Source organism: Chiloscyllium plagiosum, chromosome 5 (assembly GCF_004010195.1).
Source record: "Chiloscyllium plagiosum isolate BGI_BamShark_2017 chromosome 5, ASM401019v2, whole genome shotgun sequence".
Taxonomy (NCBI): Eukaryota; Metazoa; Chordata; class Chondrichthyes; order Orectolobiformes; family Hemiscylliidae; genus Chiloscyllium; species Chiloscyllium plagiosum.
Window position 1 is genome coordinate 82,666,883 of NC_057714.1, and position 11,363 is coordinate 82,678,245.

General features: G+C 39.7%; 1 protein-coding gene across 3 annotated transcripts in view; it reads left to right on the top strand.

Moving 5' to 3' along the window:
• LOC122550048 (myosin-IIIa-like) overlaps positions 1-11,363 on the top strand; it is a 284,716-nt gene that overhangs the window by 63,778 nt on the left and 209,575 nt on the right. For all 3 annotated transcript variants that reach the window (XM_043690484.1, XM_043690481.1, XM_043690483.1), the window contains exon 2: positions 8,109-8,292. In XM_043690484.1, the coding sequence (XP_043546419.1) occupies positions 8,109-8,292 (184 nt within the window). The remainder of the gene's footprint in view (positions 1-8,108; positions 8,293-11,363) is intronic.

Here is an 11,363-nt window from a genome sequence, read left to right on the forward strand (position 1 = left end):
GTTGTGTATTTATTTGTGAAAAGGGAGAGGAGGAGAGCCAGGTAGTCAGTTGTTGCTGTGTCACTAGGTGTATTCAATTTGGACTCATGCACGGACATGTTTCATCATAAATACCAACAAAGTACTGGAGGAATTCAGAAGATCTGACCACATCTGAGAGAGAAACAGAGTTAATGTTTCAATTCTGATTTGATATTTAGAAACAGGTAGTTACTTCGAATACAAGTTTGGGAACTCTTTTTAAAGAAGAGTCTTATTGGATTCTGCTGGTGAATATTTCTAGCATTATCTATTTATATTAATCATTAGTTGGTTTGATTCTAGTAATCGTGGAAAAGCTGTCCTTTTGACACGTGGATCTGTAGAATATTTCTGAGATGACAGTTCCAGTGAATATTCTATAATGGAATTGGAGGGAGGAAAACTCCTATTTGGAAAAGTTTTATGTAAAGTATTGAGCTTATTTGATGCTCTTAAGCATTTAATAAGGTGTCAGCACTCTTAGTAATGGCTTGACCAATATGTTTTCATATTGGATTTGTTGTGGCACAATGGTAATCTCCCTACTTTTGAGCCAGGAGATCTGGGTTAAAGTCCCATCTGCTCCAGAAGTGTGTAATAACATGTCTGAGCAGGTTGATTAGGAAACATATATAGCGTTTTCTATTAAGTGTGATTTGGGATTTGATTAAGTACCTATGCCATTAACAGAATCTTGTCCCACATTTAGTTACTATTAATTTTGTACACAGATCAGAGTGTTAGAGTTATATGTATCCTTTACCTCTTCTTTGTTTTATTCACCTCAAGGCCAACACCAAAGCAAGTGTTCTCAAATTGCCTCTCAAAGTAATTACATGTTTTCCTAAAAGCATTATTAAAGTACTCTTTGATATGTCGTGCTTCGGTATTATGAAAATTTTATAGTGGGTTGATCTGGATGGAGCAGGAAGAGTTTTGTGAAAAGATGTCTTCAAGCCAGAAGATTTGAAAATGTATTGATATAAGAAACACAGCAACCAGTTAATGTACAACAGAATTTCACTAACACCAATGCAGCAGCAGGGTTTTAGGCTTCCTTGATGGTGGGAGCTCATAAAATGCAGCATGTAGACTGCCTACTGTCTTTCTGCCTGCTCCAACCTGTCTCCAAGTTCATGGGGGAGTGGTGGTGTGGTACCTACACACACTTGGTCTATTGAGGCCCTTAAGTGGCCACAAAATAGGTTCTTGGAGGCTTCATCGTACTCCAATCACAATTTTACCCATGGCATCTCGTCAAGTAGATTGCCTGGCAAGGAACCTAGTTAACATGCAATGAGGAGGCATTTAAGAAAGCAAATGCATGTCAGCCTTTATTGCAAATAACTTTGGAGTACAAGAATAAAGAAGTCTTGCTACAACTGTACTGGGTTTGACGGAACCAAAACTGTAATGTTGTGTATAAGTTTGTCTCCATATTAAAGGAAGAATACACTTGCATTGGACAGAGCTCACTAAATCGATCCTGTGATGAGAAGAAAAAATAAACAATTAACTGCAGATACTTGAAATCAGAAGCAAAATCAGAAACAGCTGGAAAACTCAGTAGGTCTGGCAGCATCTATGGAGAGCAAGCAGGTATAACGTTTTGGGTCCAGTGATCCTTATTCAGAACTCCAGTTCTGCTGTGTCTCCTATGATAAAAGGGTTGCCCTATTTGAGTCTTTATTCTTCAGTTAAGAAGAATGAAGGATGATCTTTTTGAAACATTCAACATTAACCACTCAATATCAGGGGAATCCAGAAGAAGGCAGCACTGTTTCAAAATAATGGACTTAACATTTAGGATTGAAACAATGGGAAATTTCTTCACTTAAAGGTTTGTGAACCTTTAAAATTCTCCTCCCCAGACTGTCATGGATGTACCAACTTATGTTTAACGCCTGAGTTAAAAAGACAGATTTTGACTGTCTCGGGGAATTAATGAATATGCGGCAAAGTGGATTTGAAATCTGCTGTGATTATGCTGAATGTCACAGCAGATTCCATGGATGGTATAGCCTTCTCTTGCTCTCATTTCTTCTATCATGGTTTGGATGGGTATTTGAATGCACAATTGTAAATGATGTAGTGGGGAGTGGGTGTCAGGGAGTTATGTGGGTGGTGAGTTTTCCAAAGTTTGAGTATGGAGGGATGTGGGTAGGGGGGCATTTGTTTTGAGAGATGAAAGGATATTATGTCAGATGATGAGACAAATGGGAATAAAAAGGGTCATGAGATAGTAAGATGTTGGGGCTGGAGTAATGAATATATTATGGATATGCAATACAAATTTATAAAAGACAACTTATGTCTGAAAAAGTGGGCAATAATTAGAGTCAGATGTACAGCACGGAAACAGACCCTTCGGTTCAACCCGTCCATGCCGACCAGATATCCCAACCCAATCTAGTCCCACCTGCCAGCACCTGGCCCATATCCCTCTAAACCCTTCCTGTCCATCTAGATGCCTTTTAAATGTTGCAGTCATTCTAGCCTCCACCACTTCCTCTGGTAGCTCATTCCATACACATACCACCCTCTGCATGAAAGGCTTGTCCCTTAGGTCTCTTTTATATCTTTCCCCTCTCACCCTAAATCTATGCCCTCCAGTTCTGGACTCCCCCACCCCAAGGAAGAGACTTTGTCTATTTATCCTATCCATGCCCTTCATGATTTTATACCTCTTTAAGATCACCCCTCAGCCTCCAACGCTCCAGAGAAAACAGCCCCAACTTATTCAACCTGTCCCTATAACTCAAATCCTCCAACCTTGTCAACATCCTTGTAAATCTTTTCTGAAGCCTTTCAAGTATCACAACGTCTTTCCGATTGGAAGGAAACCAGAATTGCACCAACAGTGGCCTAACCAATGTCCTGTACAGCCGCAACATGAACCCCCAACTCCTGTACTCAATACTCTGACCAATAAAAGAAAGCATACCAAACGCTGCCTTCACTATCCTATCTACCTGCGACTCCACTTTCAAGGAGTTATGAATCTGCACTCCAAGGTCTCTTTGTTCAGCAACACTCCCAAGGACCTTACTATTAAGTCCTATTAAGATTTGCTTTCCCAAAATGCAGCACCTTGCATTTATCTAAATTAAACTCCATCTGCCACTTCTCAGCCCATTGGCCCATCTGATCTGAATTTTGGTGTCATCTGCAAACTGACTAACTAAACCTCTTATGCTTACATGCAAATCATTCATTTAAATGATGAAAAGTAGTGGACCCATCCTTGTGGCACTCCACTGGTCACAGGCCTCCAGTCTGAAAAACAACCCTCCACTACCACCCTCTGCCTTCTACCTCTGAGCCAGTTCTGTATCCAAATGGCTCGTTCTCCCTGTATTCCTTGAGATCTAAACTTGCTAACCAGTCTCCCAGGGGGAAACCTTGTCGAATGCCTTACTGAAGTCAATGTAGATCACGTTCACCACTCTGCTGTCATCAATCGTCTTTGTTACTTCTTCAAAAAACTCAATCAAGTTTGTGAGACATGATTTCCCATGCACAAAGCCATGTTGACTATCCCTAATCAGTCCTTGCCTTTCCAAATACATGTACATCCTGTCCCTCAGGATTCCCTCCAACAACTTGCTCACCACCGACATCAGGTTGACTGGTCTATAGTTTTCTAGCCTGTCCTTACCCCCTTTCTTAAATAGTGCCACCACGTTAATAAACCTTCAATCTCCCAGCACATCACCTGTGACTATCGATGATACAAATATCTCAGCAAGTGGCCCAGCAATCACTTCTCTCGCTTCCCACAGAGTTATAGGGTACACCTGATCAGGTCCTGGGGATTTATCCACTTTTTTGTGTTTAAAGACATCTAGCACTTCCTCCTCTGTAATATGGACATTTTTGAAGATGTCACCATCTATTTCCCCACATTTTATATCTTCCATGTCCTTTTCCACAGTAAGCACTAATGCAAAATACTCGTTTAGTATCTCCCCCATTTCCTGCGGCTCCACACAAAGGCTGCCTTGCTGGTCTTTGAGGGAACCTAATCTCTCCCTAGTTACCTTTTTGTCCTTAATGTATTTGTAAAAACCCTTTGGATTCTCCTTAATTCTATTTGACAAAACGATCTCATGTCGCCTTTTTGCCCTCCTGATTTCCCTCTTAAGCATACTCCTACTTCCTTTAGACTCATTTGATCTATCTTGTCTATACCTTTAAAGAAATGATGAAATCAGTTAATAAAGGAAATCTCGTAGAAGTGGATATGGAAGTAGATTTTCAATGATATTTAATAGGATGCCAATAGCAGGATTTTTAATAAATGCATTGATCTTCTGGGAAATATGACATTATGGAAATGAAGTTAGCTCAAGGGTAGGAAACAGAATTTAGTCTTCAATGGGTCTGAATGGACATACACCATAATATCTCCAGAGTTTGTGTTAGGTTTTTTATATATATAATATACATATATTTAGCTACATGGGCAGGGGTGGCAGGGAGGGAGGTGGTGGAGGAGGCAACATTAAAATTTTCCAGACAATGCAGCAATGAGAAGCTTATTTAACAGTGATGAGGACTATATCATATTCACTAAATAAAAACCAGGTTAGTAGATTGGGCAGTTGGATTTTACATGAAGTAAGACTGCACTATGGGTGAGATGTATCTGTTATTAAGAAAGATCAGAGAAATAATTTAGGTCCATAGATTAGATTCATATGAGCAATCTGCAGGATAAATGTAAGCTCATGATCTGGAAAAGAAAATCTGAAGCCAGGAGATTTTGCTCTCTTGGAGAGGGCTGCTATGGTGTGAAATGCCCAATTGAAAAACTTGGGGGAAGTAGTCTTTGCTGTGGTTTAATGACCAAGTGGCTGGCAAGACCATTTAAGATTCAACCACACTGTTGTGTGTCTGGATTCACATGTCAAATTGATCAGATAAAGAGAGCTCTGTAAAGTGTTATTCAGCATGGAAATAGTGAATTACCTCGACAATTCATGCATCATTCCTCTTTTCTTGATCTTTTATTTTGTTTTTTTATAACTATTCTCCTGGATTTAGCTAAGGGTAGAGACTTTTAAAGAAGTATTTGGGAAACTAAATGTTGTAATGACAGGTTAAGAAAAGTTTTTATGTATCTCATATCTAGTTCTATTAATTACAAATGCTTAGATGCAGAGCAAGCAATGAAAAATCCCTGCTGATGCACAAATGTGACAGTTTCAGAGGCCTCATTGAGCTGTGGGTGTTCCATCAATAGCTCAGGTAGAATTTCATTCTTAATAATTATGATGGGGAGATGCATTTCCATTTTAGCGCAGTTTAAGTCCTAATCTAAAGTAACAATTCCGCATTTACACTGCAAATCTCTATCTATTGCTTGAGATATATTGGAAAATCAATAATAAGCTCCACTTGACCAATTCTGATCTGCCAGTTAAGCAGAGATTCTAGAGTGTGATTACTAAGGGAACCAATAGAAAGGTTAAAGAATTGCCAAGGTTATAGCAGATGAAGTGCTCGAATATATCAAAATGAGATAAATGACAATCTATAGAGTGCAACACAAATAATTCACAAAGGTGCAGAATAGATAGGCAGCTGAATGTTCCAATGCTAGAATACCTCCAACTGATAGACTCTTTATTTAGATGGTAATTATGGGGCATCTTCTTCCCACACAATTTTCCCCGATGCTGTCTGCTAGAATGTCAGATTTAAGCCACGGCTGTATGAATAATATCCAAGGTTGCTAGGCAGTACAAGATTTACAGAGACTCGTAGAATGGATACAGTTTTGTTAAGCCATTGTTTTTTTCCCCTTGAAACACACAAGCCATGAATCAATAGGCTTTGTTTTGTATTATTCATTCTGAGCAGGGATCCAAAGAACGAGGAATTATACTACAGTATGCACATCAAACAACTGTCTTTATTAAGGTCCATAAAAGATGGTTCAAACAGAAGTCATGAAAATTACAAACTTAAGGAAAATGTTCTAAGAAGGTTAATTTTAATCTTCGTTGAACTGATGTACTTTGTTCTTTTAGTTGTTTACTGTTATTGGGTGAGGTTTGCAACTAAGCTGCTGAGAGTGCATTGTGCAAGAACGCAGTACATGATCATTCTTTCCCTCTAATCTATGCCAAATCTTTAGAGGCATCCCGCCTCTTTCGCTATATCCCTACAGTTTCTTTCCTTCAAGCATTTAGAGTTTTGGAGACGTATAGCATGGAAACAGACCCTTCGGTCCAACCTGTCCATGCCAACCAGATATCCCAACCCAATCTAGTCCCACCTGCCAGCACCCAGCCCATATCCCTCCAAACCCTTCCTATTCATATACCCATCCAAATGCCTTTTAAATGTTGCAATTGTACCAGTCTCCACCACTTCCTCTGGCAGCTCATTCCACACACGTACCACCCTCTGCATGAAAATGTTGCCCCTTAGATCTCTTTTATATCTTTCCCCTCTCACCCTTAACCTATGTCCTCTAATTCTGGATTCCCCCACCCCAGGGAAAGGACTTTTTCTATTTACTCCATCCATGCCCCTCATAATTTTGTAAACCTTGATAAAGGTCACCCCTCAGCCTCCGACACTCCAGGGAAAACAGTACCAGCCTGTTCAGCCTCTCCCTGTAGCTCAAATCCTCCAAACCTAGCAACATCCTTGTAAATCTTTTCTGAACCCTTTCAAGTTTCACAACATCTTTCCAATAGGAAGGAGACTAGAATTGCATGCAATATTCCAAAAGTGGCCTAACCAATGTCCTGTACAGCTGCAACATGACCTCCCAACTCCTGTACTCAATACTCTGACCAATAAAGGAAAGCATACTAAACACATTCTTCACTATCCTATCTACCTGCGACTCCACTTTGAAGGAGCTATGAACCTGCACTCCAAGGTCTCTTTGTTCAGCAACATGCCCTAGGACCTTACCATTAAGTATATAAATCCTGCTAAGATTTGCTTTCCCAACATGCAGCACCTCGCATTTATCTGAATTAAATTCCATCTGCCACTTCTCAGCCCATTGGCCCATCTGGTCCAGATCCTGTTGTAATCTGAGGTAATCTTCGCTGTCCACTACACCTCCAATTTTGTGTCATCTGCAAAATTACTAACTATACCTCTTATGCTCGCATCCAAATCATTTATGTAAATGATAAAACGTAGAGGGCCTAACACCGATCCTTGTGGCACTCCACTGGTCCCAGGCTTCCATTCTGAAAAACAACCCTCCACCAGAATCCTTTGCCTTCTACCTTTGAGCCAGTTCTGTATCCAAATGGCTAGTTCTCCCTGAATTCTGAGATCTAAACTTGCTAACCAGTCTCCCAAGGGGAACCTTGTCGAACGCCTTACTGAAGTCCATTTTGATCACATCTACCGCTCTGCCCTCATCAATCCTCTTTGTTACATCTTCAAAAAACTCAATCAAGTTTGCAAGACATACTTTTCCATGCACAAAGCACATACCTTTCGATCTTAAGTTTGTTCATTATGATTTACAATGATACATGATGACTGTTATCACTGAGAACCTATTATTGGATCATTAATGCATTTTGCTTTTTTATTGTTTCTGTGTATTACTCCACAAATCAATAAACCTGATTATAGTTTGTTCTCCTTCCTCTTAAAGTACTTCAGAAATATTTAATTGGCTCTTAAATACTTTGAAATGTCATGAATGACTATGTCAATTCAAGTCTTTCTTTGGATCTGCCTGTTAAAAGATATAGAACAATGTGATGGGCAGCCGATGTCTGTATACCACAACTTGCAGTCATTAATAATGCCAATTTATACTATTGCATTCTTGACATGGATAAGGGCACTGATATCTTAGAAGCTTTTATTTTAAGGAAATTGCCTTTTGCCATATTGGGGTGAAGTCTGGCCTGTAACAAACACTTGTGTAAATATTGCACACATTGCCTGGAAGAGGATGGAATACTCTTTAAAGTCAAATTGTCTTTAGAAATTCTATCCAAGATTGCTGTATCAAAGTAAGATTTTATGTGTTAGCTGTGAATGTTATCCTGTGCCTAATGTATTGTATTTCTTGCTTATTTTCCATTATTTGCCAGGGGTTCATTGTTAGGAATGTTTCCATTAACTGGGAAAACAATCGTCTTTGACAGCTTCCCTGATCCCTCAGATACATGGGAGATTATTGAAACCATTGGAAAAGGAACGTATGGCAAAGTCTTTAAAGTATTAAACAAAAAAAATGACAGCAAGGCTGCAGTTAAGATTCTGGACCCGATCCATGTAAGTAAACATGCCAATGTTTGCAATGTGCTTATTTTTAACATTTTAACTAAGCCTTTCCAAATATAATTGGACAAAGCATAATCCATATTAATTTGAGTTCATGTGCAATGACTGGTCAAACACACACAAAGTAGCTACAATAAGAAGGAAAGAACAGAATGCTGATGAAGGCTTATTTGTCTTTTGGATTTGCAGCCACTGAATTGCCAGATACTTTAAAAAGGAACAAAACCTTCTGATCAACCTGTCCTCAGCCAGATATCATATTACAACCATTCATTCTGCTTCTTTACAGTCTCCCTTGACTGAAGCTATTTCAGCATCCATTTTCCTTATTTCAGTTATTATCCAAAAGAATGGTTTCACATTGATTTATCAACAACACTGTCCAAAATGAGGAAGTAAAAGAACGGCAAAGATGGTTCACATTTAGATTGAAGTGAAAGTTTTTATTATCTTGAGAAACCATTATAAAAGATCAATGCTGAGCACCATGAGTGATGAAAGACCATGAGATGAATCTGGGATACTGTGTAAACAGCTTTGTCTAAAAGCACCTAGCTTGTAGGAAGATAGAAATTCTCAGAGAGATAGGTGTAAACAGTGCTGGGAGAAAGTGAGTTGAACAAGGCATGACGCAATGTGTATTGATTTGAGCTCATGGCATATGAAGGGAAAGGTGCATATATAAAATTTAAAAATGAGCATTTGAGTAGATGTAAAATTAAGAAAATCAATATATTTTGCAACATTGCAGTAAGAGCTTTTGAAGTAAACAGGAGTTGGGGTTCCACCTGTCAGGGTTGGTTACAACACTGGCATCAGCCCAACAATGTGGGAAATTGCCCTGTTATGTTCTATACACAAAGCAGCAGGACAAATCCAACCCAGCCAATTACCACACCATCACTCTACTGTCAATCATCAGTAAAATGATGGAACGTGTTAACAATAGTGCTATCTAGCAGCACCTGCTCAGCAATAACCTGCTCAGTGATGCCCACTTTGGGTTCCACCAGGGCCAGTCACTTTCTGACCTCATTACAGCCTGGGTTCAAACATGGACAAAAAAGCTGAATTCCAGAGGTGAGGTGAGAGTGACAGCCCTTGATGTCAAGGCTGCATTTGACAGAGTGTGGCATCAAGGAGCCTGAGCAAAAGCTGGAATCAATGGGTATCAGGGCAAACTCTCCACTGGTTAGAGTTATACCTGACACTTAGGAAGATGGTTGTGGTTGTTGGAGGTCAGTCATCTCAGCTCCAGGACGTCTTCATAAAGGTTCCTCAGGGTAGTGTCCTCAGACCAACCATCTTCAGCTGCTTCATCAATGACATTCCCTCCATCATGAAGTCAGAAGGGAGAATGTTTGCTGATGCTGACAATACTTAGCACCATTCAAGACACCTCAGACACTGAAGCAGTTCACGTTCAAATGCATCAAGATCTAGACAGATCCAGGCTTGGGCTGACAAGTGGCAAGCAACATTTGCTGCACACAAATGCCAGGCCATGACCATCTCCAATAAGAGATCATCTAAGCGCCAGTACTTGACATTCAATGATGTTACCATGACCGAAACCCCTGCTATAAACATCCTGGTGTTACTATTGACCGGAAGCTCAACTGGACTCATCATCTAAATACTAGCTACATGAGCAGGTTAGAGGTTAGGGATACTGCAGTGAGTAACACACCACCTGACTCCCCAAAGCCTGTCTACCACAAGTTAGGAGTGCGATGGAGAACTCCCTATTTGTATAGATGAGTACAGCTCCAGCAACACTCATGAATGACAACATTCAGGATAAAGCAGATGTATCCACTCCAAAGATCTTTAGTTAGCACCTTCCAAACCCATGATCCCTTCCATCTAGAAGGGACAAGGGCATCTGATACTTGGAAACACCACCACCTGCAATTTCCTTTCAAAGCCACTCACCATCCTGACTTGGAAATATATTGTCATTTCTTCACTGTTGCAGGGTCAAAATCTTGGATTTCTCTCATTAAGGGCATTGTAGGTCAACCTACAGCATGTGGACTGCAGTATTTGAAAATGGCAGCTCACCAACACATCAACTGGGGTCAGGCAATAAAATGCTGGCCAGGCAGTGATGTACATGTCCCATGAGTGACTAAAAAGAATTCTTAACTTGCTCAAAGTTGAATAGATTTGTTAATGATTTCCCTTTTCACAAAGCCTTGTTTATTTTGCCTGATGCAATTTGAACATTTCTAAGTGTCATAGCATAACATCCTTAATCATAGCTTTCAATATCTTCTAATGTGATAGAGAAAATCTGTCTGTATGATGCTAGGTCTGGTGACCAGATCATGCTGAAAACTAGTGGCTCATATCAAACAGCACTTCATGTTGATGGTTTGCAATAAGCAAGTTACCAGTAATACCCAACCAGGGTGTATTTGCAAAACTCCTAATTTATTGAAATATTGGATTTGATTTTGGAATAAATGTTGGCCCATCCAGCAAAATCCACAACCTACGATGTATTAGAAAAATTGTCATTTTCAGCATAATCAGATGTATGCATAGAATAATGTTGAGAACCAATTTAGAATTGTAATTGGGTTCACAGCATAGTGCATTTGCATGTACTGGAAGCTATTTATATTAAAAAGCAGGCCTTGTTTGGCAAACAGAACACATACACACACTATGCCAATAACATAGGTGACGGCCATTCTCTAGTTTACAAAACCTCGATTAATCAAAGTTAATCTGCCATCTTAAAATTTTAAATTAAGCTTAAAAGTTAACTATTGGTCATCAGCTGATGCTTCCTACATGGAGTACTTTTATTGATATTTTCCCTTACTTCGGTATGAATTAAATTGTCCTGATGACAATATACTGGCTAATATACTGGCAGGGAAATTTGCTAGAACTGCTTGGGAGGATTTAAACTAGTAAGGTGGGGGGGGGGGGGTGGGACCCAGGGAAATAGTGAGGAAAGAGATCAATCTGAGATGGGTACAGGTAGATAGGATAGTGAAGAAGGCGTTTGGTAGGGACAAAGCAGAGAACAAGGTAGGACTGATAAATTA